Here is a 13,249-nt window from a genome sequence, read left to right on the forward strand (position 1 = left end):
AACAGACAATATTCAACACAATTATTTTACATATCTTAAAGCCAGACAGATCTTTTGATATAGGCTTGTGGATTTTAGGTGCATAATGTAATGCTGTTCTTGAAAATTCCCCTGGTTCTTTCATGGAATCATAGAGGTGTTTTCCAATATAAACCATTCCAAGATCAAGTTCAATGATGAACCCAGCATTTGTGGGTATTTTTTATTACTCAAATAAATTTAAAAATACAAATCCATTTTAGAATAAGATAATGTACCATGGAATTCAGTGAAAAAAAAAGCCTCACAAACTGTGAAATCTGAATGTAAGCTCCTCAGTTAGAGAGGCTTGTAGGATTTTTTATAATTTGTGATCAGTTTGTTGTTTTTTTCTTTTAGAGAATTATCTGGGAGCACCCATCAAAACAGGTGTTAATTGCTGTGTTTATTCATGGTAAGACATTGTCTCTGTCAAAAAGATTTTACACTGAAAATCAATGTGTAAAGGTTTAGATTTTTAAAAAGTATTGTCTTCTTCATTTTACAGGTAGGGAGGTGAAGCGTAGAGAAATGCTGTCTGAAATGCAGACACTGAATTCAGATTGAGTCCTGAGTCTGTGGTTTATAATGCCAGCTGGCCTTTCATAAAAGTTGTAATCATTCAATATGAGCTGCCAGCAGAAAAAATATAAAGATCCATATTCCAAGGTAATATTTAAATTCATGTATTCACTGAGCTAATTGTCATGCCTTTTAAATTGTGTGGATACACCTCTCATTGTGATCATGTATTAAGAAACTTGGACTTAATCAGTTGTTCTGATCTACCTATAGCAGCATATCAGTGCTGTTAACTTACACTAATTAAATATACTAGATGCCTTTAAATCAGATTGATAGTGTTGATGTGTAGGGCTACCAATTCATCTAAATTCTAAACTCAGTTAATTGGTTCCATATTTTCTTTTGAGTGGGACTTAATTAAAATCTTGACCCTTATGTCTCCATATATGGAGAAATCTCATCGTCTCACCATGATTTAGAAGATTAATTAAGTCTCACAATGCCTGTGAGATCTTATTACCCAGCAGAGCCACAGTTAAGACAAACTGTTCAATTTAGGATGATACAGTAAATTGGATTGGGAGCCCTGAATAGAATCTAGAAATCTTGGACTTCAGTTTGTTTCTTAGCATTTGAAATTCATGTTATGTGTTAAAATGTATATTTAATGCCAATCAGCATTAAATGTAAATTATACAAACAGTTGAAAAACATTTGGGTTTAATTAGAGAACAAGCAGAGGGACTGAAAACACAGCTCCAGTGCACAAACCATGATTCAGGGAAAATGCCAGCTCCCTAATATTCTGCCTCTGCCAACTCTGCCAGAAGAATTGTTTTCTGTGGATAGCATCTTGATACTACTGACTCCTTGGAAACATCAGTATTTCAGTTTTAAAAACTCCCTGAATTTTTTTTTCTTCACAAAATTTGCTCTTCAACTCAGTAGTTGTGACAAATCAACACACAGGCACAAGAAGATATTTGCCACATCTTTGTGAATTTGAAAATTTTAAAGCCATCTTAACAATATATGGCCAGAACCCTGAAAAAAAAATCGGAGCAGGAACCAAACTTTTTCTCATCCAGCACATTGCAACCCATTCCATATTCAATTAATATATACTAACCTCAAATTCTATTAGTGCATTATCTATATTCTTATTCAACACTTGAAAATTTTCAACATTCTTCTTCAATTCTTCTGCGGTCACGATATCCCCCCGCTTTTTGTAGCTTTCTACTTCTTTATGATAACCTTCAAGAGTTTCCTTAAACTTAGAACACCTGAGGTAAAGATAGCTAAGGTAATATGATGTTGTGTTTAATTCCTTTTCAGGTTTCAATTATTTTATTAATTACAACAGGCACTGTCACATGAAATCTGATCTCAGGATTAGTGTAAACACAGATGCCAGTGAAAGCTCGCTAATCAATACTATATCAATAGTATTATATCAATACTCATATCAATACTATGCAGTTCACAGGATTAGAATCCAAGGCTCATTTACAAACCTCACAATTGATTTAGTTTACTTACATTTGCTACCTCTACTACTTGGAGAAAATAAAGGAAGAGTGAAAACAATGCAACAAAACTATGTGTACTGCTGTACTAAATAATATAACAAAATAAAATTATTAATATTGTGGACCAATCCTCCATTGCTCCTTTCAGATCTATTTAAGTATACCAATACTCAAATCCATCCTCATCAATAGTATTTTTTTAAATCTCCATAATGCTACAAGCTAGATTTATTCCTTATTTTCTCAGGTTCCTTCTAAGTTTTCCTTCTTCGATATTATCTCCCTTCTACACATACTGAGATGTTTCTTTTCTTTAAAAATACCCAGTGAAAAAAAATTATTTGACACCATACCTTTCCATCAATGCCCTCTCCACCTGAATCCTCATGTTAGTCAACACATCTTTACTGCTATTAAATATTTTCTTAATCTCATCAGGCCAATGGAAAACTGTGCTGTTCAGGTTTATGTCATCATCTAAAATTAAAAAAATATAGTCACCTTTAAGAAAATACCTTTTAGTCAATGATTTAATAGAATGGTTATTATATAATGCAATTGCTACTGACAAGCTAAATAGTTGAACTTTGTTTAGGAATAAGCAATGAAACTGGTGGCTGGATTATCTTTACTGCAAAACAAACTCTTCCCTAAAAGAAGTCTGATTAACAGCAAAACTGTAAAATCAAGTTAAGAATGTGAAATTCTCTAAATAAGATGTTAGCTACGCAGAGACAGTTAGTAAGAACAGTTATTCCAGAATATCAGTTCAACTACACACAGAGAGACCACTCCTGACTAAATGAGCATCATACCTAAAAAAAGATGGATAAATGTTTAAAACATTTCTAGTCCTCAATATGTAAGTGCTGAATTTCACAAAAACTAGAGCATCACAACTACAAGATGAGGATACATCTCCATATTTGTCTGTTTGTTCAGTGCACTTAGGTCATTACAACTAATGTAGGATACATGCTTATAAACTCAGCTATAGAGAAAATGTAATTATGAAATACTGCAATTGCAAACACTCAAGTCCAAAAAGTAACAGAAAATTGTCCTGGCTTCCATAGGCATACTAATTTTTATCGTAAATGAAGTCTAATAAACATGACATATCCTTGTTATTTCTATCACTGTCTGATCCAAGAGTGCATTCTGCTTAAGCAAACAGTATCATCCTCATACTAAAATAGGTTTTCTTTAACTGCCCTTCCTTTTTAGGTGCAGCAAATAACAGACTGCATTTGTGAATTACATTTTTGCTTTCAATAAAAATGGAAACTAAAAGTAACTTCTATAGATGCATCTTCAGTATTAGAGAACAGCCTTTATATTAACTGAGGACAGCAAACCATGGCAGCAGAACAACTAAAGGCCTGTTCTGATCTAATCCTCAGCTACAGAGATGCAAATTCTCACACTTTCTACATTCTGTCATAGAGCCTTTGGCATGTAGTTTTTTGGATGGCTTTTATGTGAAGAATTTGTATTTAATAACATAGAGGTATAACATCCTTTGGTCAGATTACATAACATTGACCTGATAACACCTAAAACATGTTAAAAAGCCCTGTCTATGCTGTGTGCCATTCCTCTGCCATTCCTTGCTGCACTGGTACATTTTGTATTGAATTATTTTTATTTCCTTTCTGGCTCTTTTGGAACTTTCCATTAGCACCCTAGAAGATGCAACATTTAGGCATGCAGAGTCCACTATCTATATATAAATATTCTCATATGGAAATTTTATATTCTGTAGTTAGACATACCAGAGAGATCAGCATAGTCCATGAGGATTTGTAGTCTACTGGCTGCTTTGACAAGGTCCTTTTGCAGTTTTACAACAGTAACTTCACTGGATTTCTTCAAGAATGCATCATATTCCACTAACTCTTCAGTGTTCTGAGGCACCTCACTCATTCTCTTTGCAATAAAGTTAAACTCCTCACAAATTCTTCAACAAAAAGATAATAGACATGTCACTGGGATTGTAAATAAAGAGAGATCTGGTAAAATGATTTTGTCCTTGAAACAAAAACATTAAATTTCTTCATAAATGGATTTTTTTTTTCTCTGTGGGTTCTAGCCAAAGCTCCCTGTTCAGCCTGGCTGCCCATCTTGCATTTGTCTGGTCAGCACTAAAATACCCAGCAGATGAATAAAGGTATCTCATCCACATATATACAGCATCAATCCAAGCAGTCAGCAAGAATCATCCATGCAAACAACAGGTACCTTTGATTTAACCGTCTGTTTTCCATCACTTCAAATTCCATCAATGTGTCTTTGAGATTTTGGGTCCGACTGCAGAGTTCCTCATGCAGTTGTAAAGCATCGAGACAGAACATGGCCAGAGGAATGGTGACATCCATAGAAGCAATCTCTCTTTTCAAGTCTGTGAAGCTGTCAATCTTCTAAAAACAGCATATAATACATCTGTTATTTTTCCTAAAAGTCTATAGCTGAAAAATCTGACAGAACTAATAGTTTCCATCCAACAAACTTGATCATTTATTCCAAACAGAAGAAAGAAAATTCATTCCTGAGACCTGCTCTTATCCACAGATTCCAGGGCTGAAAGCTTTGCACAGCAATTTGCCATAGTAGGGAAGACTCCAAGCTAAGGAAGCATTTAGCCATATGCTGACCCAAGATGCAAAGAGAAGAGTAGACAGGTCTGACTGAGGACAAGATAGTCAAAAGACAAGCAAGCTGCAGATTGACCAAATACTCTAGGCAGCCCTTCTGCTAAGTAAGAACAACTCACAGAAGAAGGTCATAAAGAAACCTCCTCCTACATTTGCACAGCAGCCCTACAGTAAGGGGATATGTAAATTGAGTATTCCCTAGTATTCCCAAAGGTAAAAAGAAGTGATTTGCTTTTAGGCATAAATTAGGAAGTCATGTGTGATGTTTCAGCAGCTGTCAGGAACACATTACCTCAGTTAAAGCATCTAAAGAAGGACCTTTATCCAAAAATTTTGCCACATCTTGCCGTGAATTGTTGTTCAAAAGATTGCTGTATTTCACATACACATTTAAATACCTTAAACACAGAAGATCACAAAAACAAACATAAGTTTCTCATGCAAATTTTCTCTACAGAAAGAAACAAATACACTCAAACTGTCTATTAAGTCAAATGGAGTGTTATGAAACGGAGGGTTTGGAAGGGCAATGGAGTTACCAGCCAAAACTTACTTCTTTGGACCAAGTATGTTGCTTTCAAAGATCTTTTCAAGTTTGTTTATATACTCTAAAAACAATGACTCATGTGGTTTGACTGTTTTAAGAGTGAGATCACCTCTTCGTAATTCCGGAAATAGGAGTTTCTCTACCTAAAGGAAACCATTACAAATACTGTAACAACACAGAATAGTGGGAAAAAAAAAAGGTATTCTATTACCCATTCACCTACCATGTTTTAAAAAAATTATTATTTGGTAAAAACATTGCAATGCATAAAGGCTCTGATCCATAATTAACACTTGGTTACTCACATAGTTTGCTTGTGAAAACTATATGAAAATCAAGCAAGTGCTTCAATATAACTTGAATCTGAAAAATATCTTCTATAATCAAAAATTTTGCACAGCTCATGGTTCACAATCCTCATCTTTATCTTCTATTTGTCAGTCTTGAGCCTCATTCGTAACTTTTTACCTTATAGAGAGCTTTCATTAATATTGTATTTAGTATGTGGCTATAACTTATCCAGTACCTTTGGGAGTTCCTCGGCACTCTGCAGGATCTTCCGGAAGCAATGACTGATTAAATCCCAACATGCTCCCAAAGGTGGCTCAAAGACAATATCAGGCTCTTTCACACGGAGTTTGACTATGAGTATCTGAGATAGGAAGAACTGAATTCCTCGATACGGTTCTTTAAAATCATTTCCATTCTTACAGGAAAGAAGGAAAAAAATACAGAACAAGGAAGTGAGCTATAGGAATAAGAATTTTTAAACTGCTCAAACTCCCCAAATATCCTTACTACACAACACCAATGCAATCATCTTCCCTGATATTTATACAGAACCTGATGTTTCAAACAAGATCTTATGGTGCTGACTACTTAATGAATCTATAAAAGCTAGAATTAAGAAACTGGGTTTAAGCCTAATTGCTTTTTCTCTTAAGTAACAGAAATAAAGCACTAATTATCATAGAAACAAAATTTCTAAAAGTAATCTATAATATCTATCAGAAATAAATTCCAGAATCTAGTTTTAATTGCCTTTAATTGTGTGGTCAGTACGAACTGCACTACCCCCAAATTGCCTTTACAATAATGGAGTCCTAATCCATGGCTAGATTTGTAATGTAAGTGTTATAATAAGTAAAAAAAGAACAAAACAAGCAACGAATCAAACAAATAAGAAAGCCCACCCAACCAATCTACAAGACAATACTGAAAAAAAAAAAAAATTAAAACCCAACCATCAGCCATAAAATCATCATCCAGATGCAAAGCTTAGTGGCAAGGCTTAGTAGGAGGTCTGATAATAAATTGTATCAAATGATTGATTCAATTGATCCTCTGCAATGCATTATTTAACCCACCACATTTATTCATTTTGTCTTATGATGGTAGGTCCTGGGATCCTAGATTTAAAAAACTCATTTCATCAAAGAAGCAACTTTATGGTATCTAAAACAGTGGTTAAATGGTTATTGTTATAATTCTGTGCATTACTTGAAATAATACAGGGCACTCATTGGGTATAGACAGGGACACCACATACATAAACCACATCTACAAAAGATTACACGTGACTGTGCACACTTTTGTCTTCAAAGGAGATTATTTCTCTGCTTTCAGAGAAATACAGTAACTGGTTAAGACCAAGAAAAATTAAACTAAAAATAAACTAAACTAAACTACAATAAATGCACACTCACTCAAGACTTAGCTGAAATCTGCTATAAACTGTTACTTGTCACCCCAGACCTGCCAAGTGATCATTCAAGTCAGAGGTTCTTGACCACGCAAAAAAATCCACTGAGTATACATAAATCTTTGAAGGATACAGCCATTTTTTATGGAGGCAAGAGTCATTTGGGACATTTTAGCCTTCAAAGAGCATTCAGTTTTATGGCTATATGAATTATCTCCATGTAAGACAAAAAACTGTACATATACCTGACAGCACATACCTTGTGGATCATAAAAAATGCAAGAAGATCTTCTAAGGAGTTAATAACCATCTCACGTAATTGTAATGACATTAGAGCTGCCACGGAACTAAAATAGCTTTCAACTTTCTCAGAGGAATCAGTGTCCCTTTCAGGAGCAAAATGAAGCCACATATTTCTCTGATCAATGAAAACAGATGCACAAGCTGGGATCCATCTACAATGAAATAATATGGAGACAAAGTTTTTAAAGGCTTGTTAGTCTTACTTTGCTCCTTGCAATGAAGTGTCAACTCAGAAATAACCCAAGAAAGAGTAAAATCCAAAGGGCTATAAGAGAATTGATACATATATCTTCCAGGACTTAGAGGAAACCTTTGTTTTAAAGCTAAGAATGCTTGTTAAAATGGACCACTATGATTAGTTTAAATTAATAGTAGTAGACAAAGCAATAGTAAATTGTATTGTTTTATTGATTATGGAACAATATTCAATTATTAGCAGTAAATGAGAGACAAGTTTGGAAGAATCTCAGGCAGCAGATTGCAAACAGTTTCTATCATGTGCCTCACATATTCTTTCCTAAATTGACTGATTTCCGTAATAAAATAAAAAATTCCATCAGCATTTTTACAGATATAGACTCCACTCCTCTCATGGTTAGAAACCTTCAGAATTCCAGCCTCCATTTATTCATAGTTTATTACCATTTATTCTTGTACAAGCACTCTTGCACTTCCTTAGGCTCTGACAGTATCCTGATGTTTATTCCTCTGAGGGCTATTCACCTCTTTTTTTGGCAGCCTTGTGGCTGGGACTGGTGTCATCTCAGTCTAAGATCTAAAAACAGGTCTTTGTAAGTCAGACCCTGAGATACTCTATTTATCTACAGCTACCACAGCTGGCACTGACTTGTTCTGAAGGATATCTCGAGCTTCCAAACAGTGCCTTTGAATGATGTCCTCGAACTCTGCAGGCAGCAGTGGCAGATCCCCACCAAGCACCTCTGCGGTGCGAACAAACCGGAGATGGCTGAACCTAGGGAAGGGAAAGACAGAGGAGATCCTTTATGGAATACAGCTTAAAAAAAAACATCCATGAAATATAGTCAGGAAGGGCTCAAGTGTATTCTAAACACTTAAATATATATATATATTCTAAACACTAAAAATATAATTTCATTTATAAATATTACTCCATCGTTAAGCTGTTCAGCAAGTGCATTTCTGATTGGGTTTTTCTGTCTACAAAGATAAAGGGTTTCACAACTTTTAGTTGTACTTGCTGTATTTAAAACTCTTAATTCTTTGCTAAAATTGCCTTGTCTTTTTCCTAGATTCATTAGTGTATCCAGTCATTAAAGAACATATAGAATGACACCTACTGCTTCTATTCCATATTAATAAGTAGCTAACCTGACTACTCTGTGGGGGGAAAAAAAAAAATTTCAGCAGCATAGCATATATCACATACAACTTAACTTAAATTTCTGCAAACGCTTCTTAAATGCAAAAGCAGCTCTCAGAATTACTAATTACCATATTTAACCTCCTAAGATTACACGTCTCCATTTTCAAATGTCCCCAGGGCAAATTTCAACTACAAACATTTGAAAGTTATTCAGTTTTAAGTGTTAATTTTGTTCATTTCAGCAACCAGGATGAGAATTCCAAATCACCATTTACTGGAGCACTGAATCTTAATTTAGGCATAGCACTTTTTAACAAAGGGGATGATCTTTTCACAGCATGTAACACATGTTCATTCAGCGATTGCAGGAAACAATCATTTTATGCTGAAATTCTTAGAGGCTCAGAAAAAATAATTATTTAGAAAACAGACATGTTTTGCCACTTTCTAGTAGCTCACCCAGGATCTCTGTAGCATACGTAGAGAAGTCAGAAGATGCACTCTCTAACCAAATCATTAAATAAAAGCATGCTAAATTTTATTAAGATCCTATGACCAAGCCATCTTACTGAGAAAGCCAGAGCTCTTGCAAAGTGGGCATCAGTGAATTCACTATGAACAGATTGTTTTCATTCCAATTTTTTGTTTCTTTATAAGAGCTGTGCCATGGGACTGGTGCACAGACAACTCTCCGGGGAAAGGGGCGTGGGGTGCTTCCAATAGACAGTCTCTTCCTCTCAGCTGGATCCAACAAGACATAATCAACTACAATAAATTATATATATCATGGTTAGACTGCATGGATAGACAAAACCTACATTCAAAACCACTTCATAATTCAGGAAGCAGTAGAATTCTGCACATTTAAAACTAATATAGTCATATAGTTAGTTGTATGTTTTTAGCTTAAAATACAACACAATAACAAAATTACAAATTTGATTCTAAAATTATTTAAGGGGAAAAAAAAGAGAGAAAATTGGTCCTGACTCTAAAAATGGGAGGCAGAAGAAACAATTTTTCATTCCATCTCTCCACCTGATGGGATGTAACGTTTCATAGATATTTGTTGAAATATTTCAATGCTATATAGCATGATCACAGGTTATTTTCTCTCAGAGATCTACTGTAGCTCAACTGACCCCAAAGGAATTCTCCACAGATGCTAAGAATAGGGTATTTGCTTCCAAACTGCAGTAAATGTCTACATAGTTGGAACTGCTCAGAGATTTTGAGTCTTACCAATGGATTTCATGAGGCCGACACAATAGTCTGTCTTAATCTCCTCTCTTAAACGTGCCAGGAATTTCTCCAGCTCTAGGCTAGGAAGAATGTCAGTTGGAATATGTTTTAAAATTTTATTCACCACTTCTTTATCCTGAGGTGTCAGCATGTCTTCTCGCACTCCATTATATATGTAGTGATAGTACCGCTAAAAAATGTTTAAAAAAATTACACTTATTGTATGAATTTTGTGACAGATGATTAATTACTACTAAGTATTTGTAGCTTTTCTATCACATGAGCCTTTTCTGTAATTTAAAGGTGTTTGAATATAATGGATTTTGGGTATCTATCTATGTTCCTTCTGAAGCACTGACATCTTTACAAGACTTCCACCCATGTTGATGCAAGCACATAGACCACTAGAACTCAGTTCAGCATATTAAATTACAGATCAAAAAAGTATTAGAGAACAACATGAGACATTAAGAATTTGGGAAGATACTTAACTTGCAAATCCTTTACAACAAAAATCAGAGTAGCTACAAACAAATGAAAAAGGAGCTGACAATTATTTGACAGCAGTTTGCTATATTGAGTATTTACATCTCCTAATCCTCATGTACTGCCTGCTTTTCTCAGCTACCTTTTAGTAAACAGTTTCCAGATATCTTGCAGATGATTAATGCTGCTACTTTCACCTTAAAAAGAAATTATATAAATACCTGTAGATCATCACTTGAAGGTGGCTTTTCTCGCTTACTTATCTCCTTCTCATGTAAATCCATGAGAGCAAATTGTTCTTCTGGGGTCAGTGGCTGATTGTCTGTATAATTTATGACATGCAGTTCTGGTGTATGAGCAGGTACACTCAGTGAAATGCGATTCAAACTCTTTAACAAATTACTTTTGTAAAAAAAAAAAAAAGAATACAAGTTTAGCAAATCAAGAAGCAGTAATGTTTGAGGACAGATGACAAGGATTATATAAACCACTTGTGCTACACTGAGGACAAGTATGATCTATGGAAACTCTCATTAAAATTGCAAAATACAATATTCTACTTTTAACATAAAGGATGCAATCATGCAAACCTTACAACTGCCTGGGGTCACTCAGACAGTATTTTATGAGCAGTTCTATCAGAGTCAGACCTACTAGGACAGTTATTTAAGTTGCCCAAGATCTCCATGTATTTTCATGTGATTATCTTACTAAAATCTTGTGACACAAAAGCCAGTCTGGATGCACATATTTGTAAGGTCTTAGCATTTCATGCTTGGATGCTTAACACAGCATTCAGTAAAAAAAAAAAATATTAAATCACAACTCAAACCAGACTTACTGTAATAATATAACATTGCAGTACATTACCTGTCAGAACTCCACCGCCGCTTTTTCCTTGCAGCTTTAAACATCAGTTAAGAAAAATCACATACATATGTTTTTCAAATAAGATATTATTTCATATTGGTGAAAAACAGAGCTAAGATAATTAATCATGAAATGAAATAAGAAAAAAATACAATGACACAGAGAAGCACTGCATGTGATTATTTGGGGGGATGAACCTAACTAGTAAATCTGAAACTGGCCTTTCATTTATTGAAGTTATGCAAGCATTGGCAAATTTGTCTATACTGACTCTGAAGTGATAAGCCTCTGTTTTTTAGGGATACATGATGTTTTCCAGGGATGATGCTTTAGCAGATAAATAATTAAAGATAACAGTGCATAGAACAAGCAAACTTATATACATATTCAAATATGGATACACAGTGAAGACTGTGATATCTCTATCATTGAAAAGGACTTCAATTTTTTAATATTTTTCAATTTTAAATCCCGTGCAGTAAGAGTGTAGTTATTAGCTATGGAGTCACTGGGGTTTCGGTAGTGATGCTGTTCTTTGAATGGAGCTGCCAAAGTCCATGATGATTCCTGCATCAAAGGAGGATAACGGGTTTTCTGAAGGAGAAGCTGCAATTGGAAAAACAAAAGAAAAAGTTTTACAGAGCACAGTAATTTAAAAAGTTTTCTTAGAGATAGAACGGGATTAAACATCCATTAGTATGAAAAGCAAATACATAGCTCAGACATACATTTGATCACTGATCTATTTTTAGATCACTATGCTCTCCACATGCATAAGGATAATTTTACAGAACACTTCAGTTGTACTCAGGCTTTTTTTTTGCATAATCAAGGAATTCTTTTTATAAATAAGACAGTACATTATCTAGTTCTTTCTACTCCTCCACATCTCTGTCTTACTTCTTTTCTTCTCCTTATATTTGCTTAGATTTAGAAAATTCCTTTTCCTCGGGCCTTCATTAATGACCTGTCTACTTTTAACACTCAGTCTTTGTAATAGTTGAAGAATAGTACAGGTTAACCAATTCAGCTCTTGTCTTTCTCTCACATCAGTAAGCATTTGCAATAGATTTCTTCTGTCTGTTCATTTCATGTTTTCTCAGGTGACTTGGTATCTATTGATGGACTTTTCATCAGTCCTGATGTCTAAACTTTACTGAGGTAGCTCACAGGCACATGAGATGCATGTCTCAAAAACACCCTCAGAGATACAAGTACATAAGACACAATCATGATTATTCTTGGATTCATTGGATCATTAAGGCTGGAAAAGACCTCCAAGGCCATCAAGTTCAACCTTTGATCTAGTACCACCCCACTAAACCCCATTGCAAAGGATGGGAATTTGCCAGCACATGGAATGTGTGCACACCCTGACAGCAGGGAGACAGCACATACCTCATACAAGTCTGAAGGTGCATCTGAAGCAGGAGCAGCAGGAGGTGCACGTGCAGGTGTACGTAGGAATTTACGTTCCGGTGACTGTTTTGGACGACTCATACTGCACATGGAATTGTTTTATGACTAGACAGAAATGAAAAGCAACTTCAAAGATATTTATGAAAGACTCTGTTTCAAAAAAGATTCATGAAGAAGGAACAGAGTCCTTCAGTTTTAATCAAAAATTACATATTGAAACTTTCCAAATTTTAAGGAAAGAGCAATTCTTTGTAGTGGATTCTTCAGCAAAACATGTTTTTTGCAGTCATTTTATAAAACTTCTAAACATCAGTAAATGCCGGTTAAAAAAATAATTATTTTTATTTTCCCAAAGACTACTTAAAATTAGTTAAATATTTTAAGTTATACTAAAAATTCCACATGGAGTTTGTAATGGTATAAACTCTGGATATTACAATATTACATCCTACCATATTGCAAAATTGACAGTGAAACAGTCCAAGTTGTGTGAACTTAACCTGTATTACTGGGGAGGGAAAAAAAATTCTCTAGATTTTTTTCATGTCTAGAAGGAGCCAATTATAGAAGAAGCTATTACCAGGATGCTGCTGGAAGAACAAATTA

At 34.7% G+C, this 13,249-nt stretch overlaps 1 protein-coding gene across 1 annotated transcript in view; it reads right to left on the bottom strand.

Annotated features, from left to right (window-relative positions):
- The window catches only part of DNAH3 (dynein axonemal heavy chain 3), a 49,051-nt gene extending 36,327 nt beyond the window's left edge, over positions 1–12,724 (bottom strand). The window contains exons 1-15 of the mRNA XM_005522938.3: positions 12,623–12,724; positions 11,626–11,830; positions 11,225–11,258; positions 10,576–10,756; positions 9,869–10,058; positions 9,196–9,391; positions 8,129–8,254; positions 7,238–7,433; positions 5,803–5,982; positions 5,283–5,419; positions 5,022–5,127; positions 4,317–4,495; positions 3,851–4,035; positions 2,429–2,552; positions 1,673–1,829 (exon numbers count right to left, since the gene is read on the bottom strand). Coding sequence (XP_005522995.2) covers positions 1,673–1,829; positions 2,429–2,552; positions 3,851–4,035; positions 4,317–4,495; positions 5,022–5,127; positions 5,283–5,419; positions 5,803–5,982; positions 7,238–7,433; positions 8,129–8,254; positions 9,196–9,391; positions 9,869–10,058; positions 10,576–10,756; positions 11,225–11,258; positions 11,626–11,830; positions 12,623–12,724 — 2,298 coding nt within the window. The remainder of the gene's footprint in view (positions 1–1,672; positions 1,830–2,428; positions 2,553–3,850; positions 4,036–4,316; positions 4,496–5,021; positions 5,128–5,282; positions 5,420–5,802; positions 5,983–7,237; positions 7,434–8,128; positions 8,255–9,195; positions 9,392–9,868; positions 10,059–10,575; positions 10,757–11,224; positions 11,259–11,625; positions 11,831–12,622) is intronic.
- Positions 12,725–13,249: the final 525 nt, after the last annotated feature.

This window comes from Pseudopodoces humilis, chromosome 18, assembly GCF_049639895.1.
Source record: "Pseudopodoces humilis isolate 2021_Gansu_Grassland_sample_001 chromosome 18, ASM4963989v1, whole genome shotgun sequence".
In the NCBI taxonomy this organism is placed as follows: Eukaryota; Metazoa; Chordata; class Aves; order Passeriformes; family Paridae; genus Pseudopodoces; species Pseudopodoces humilis.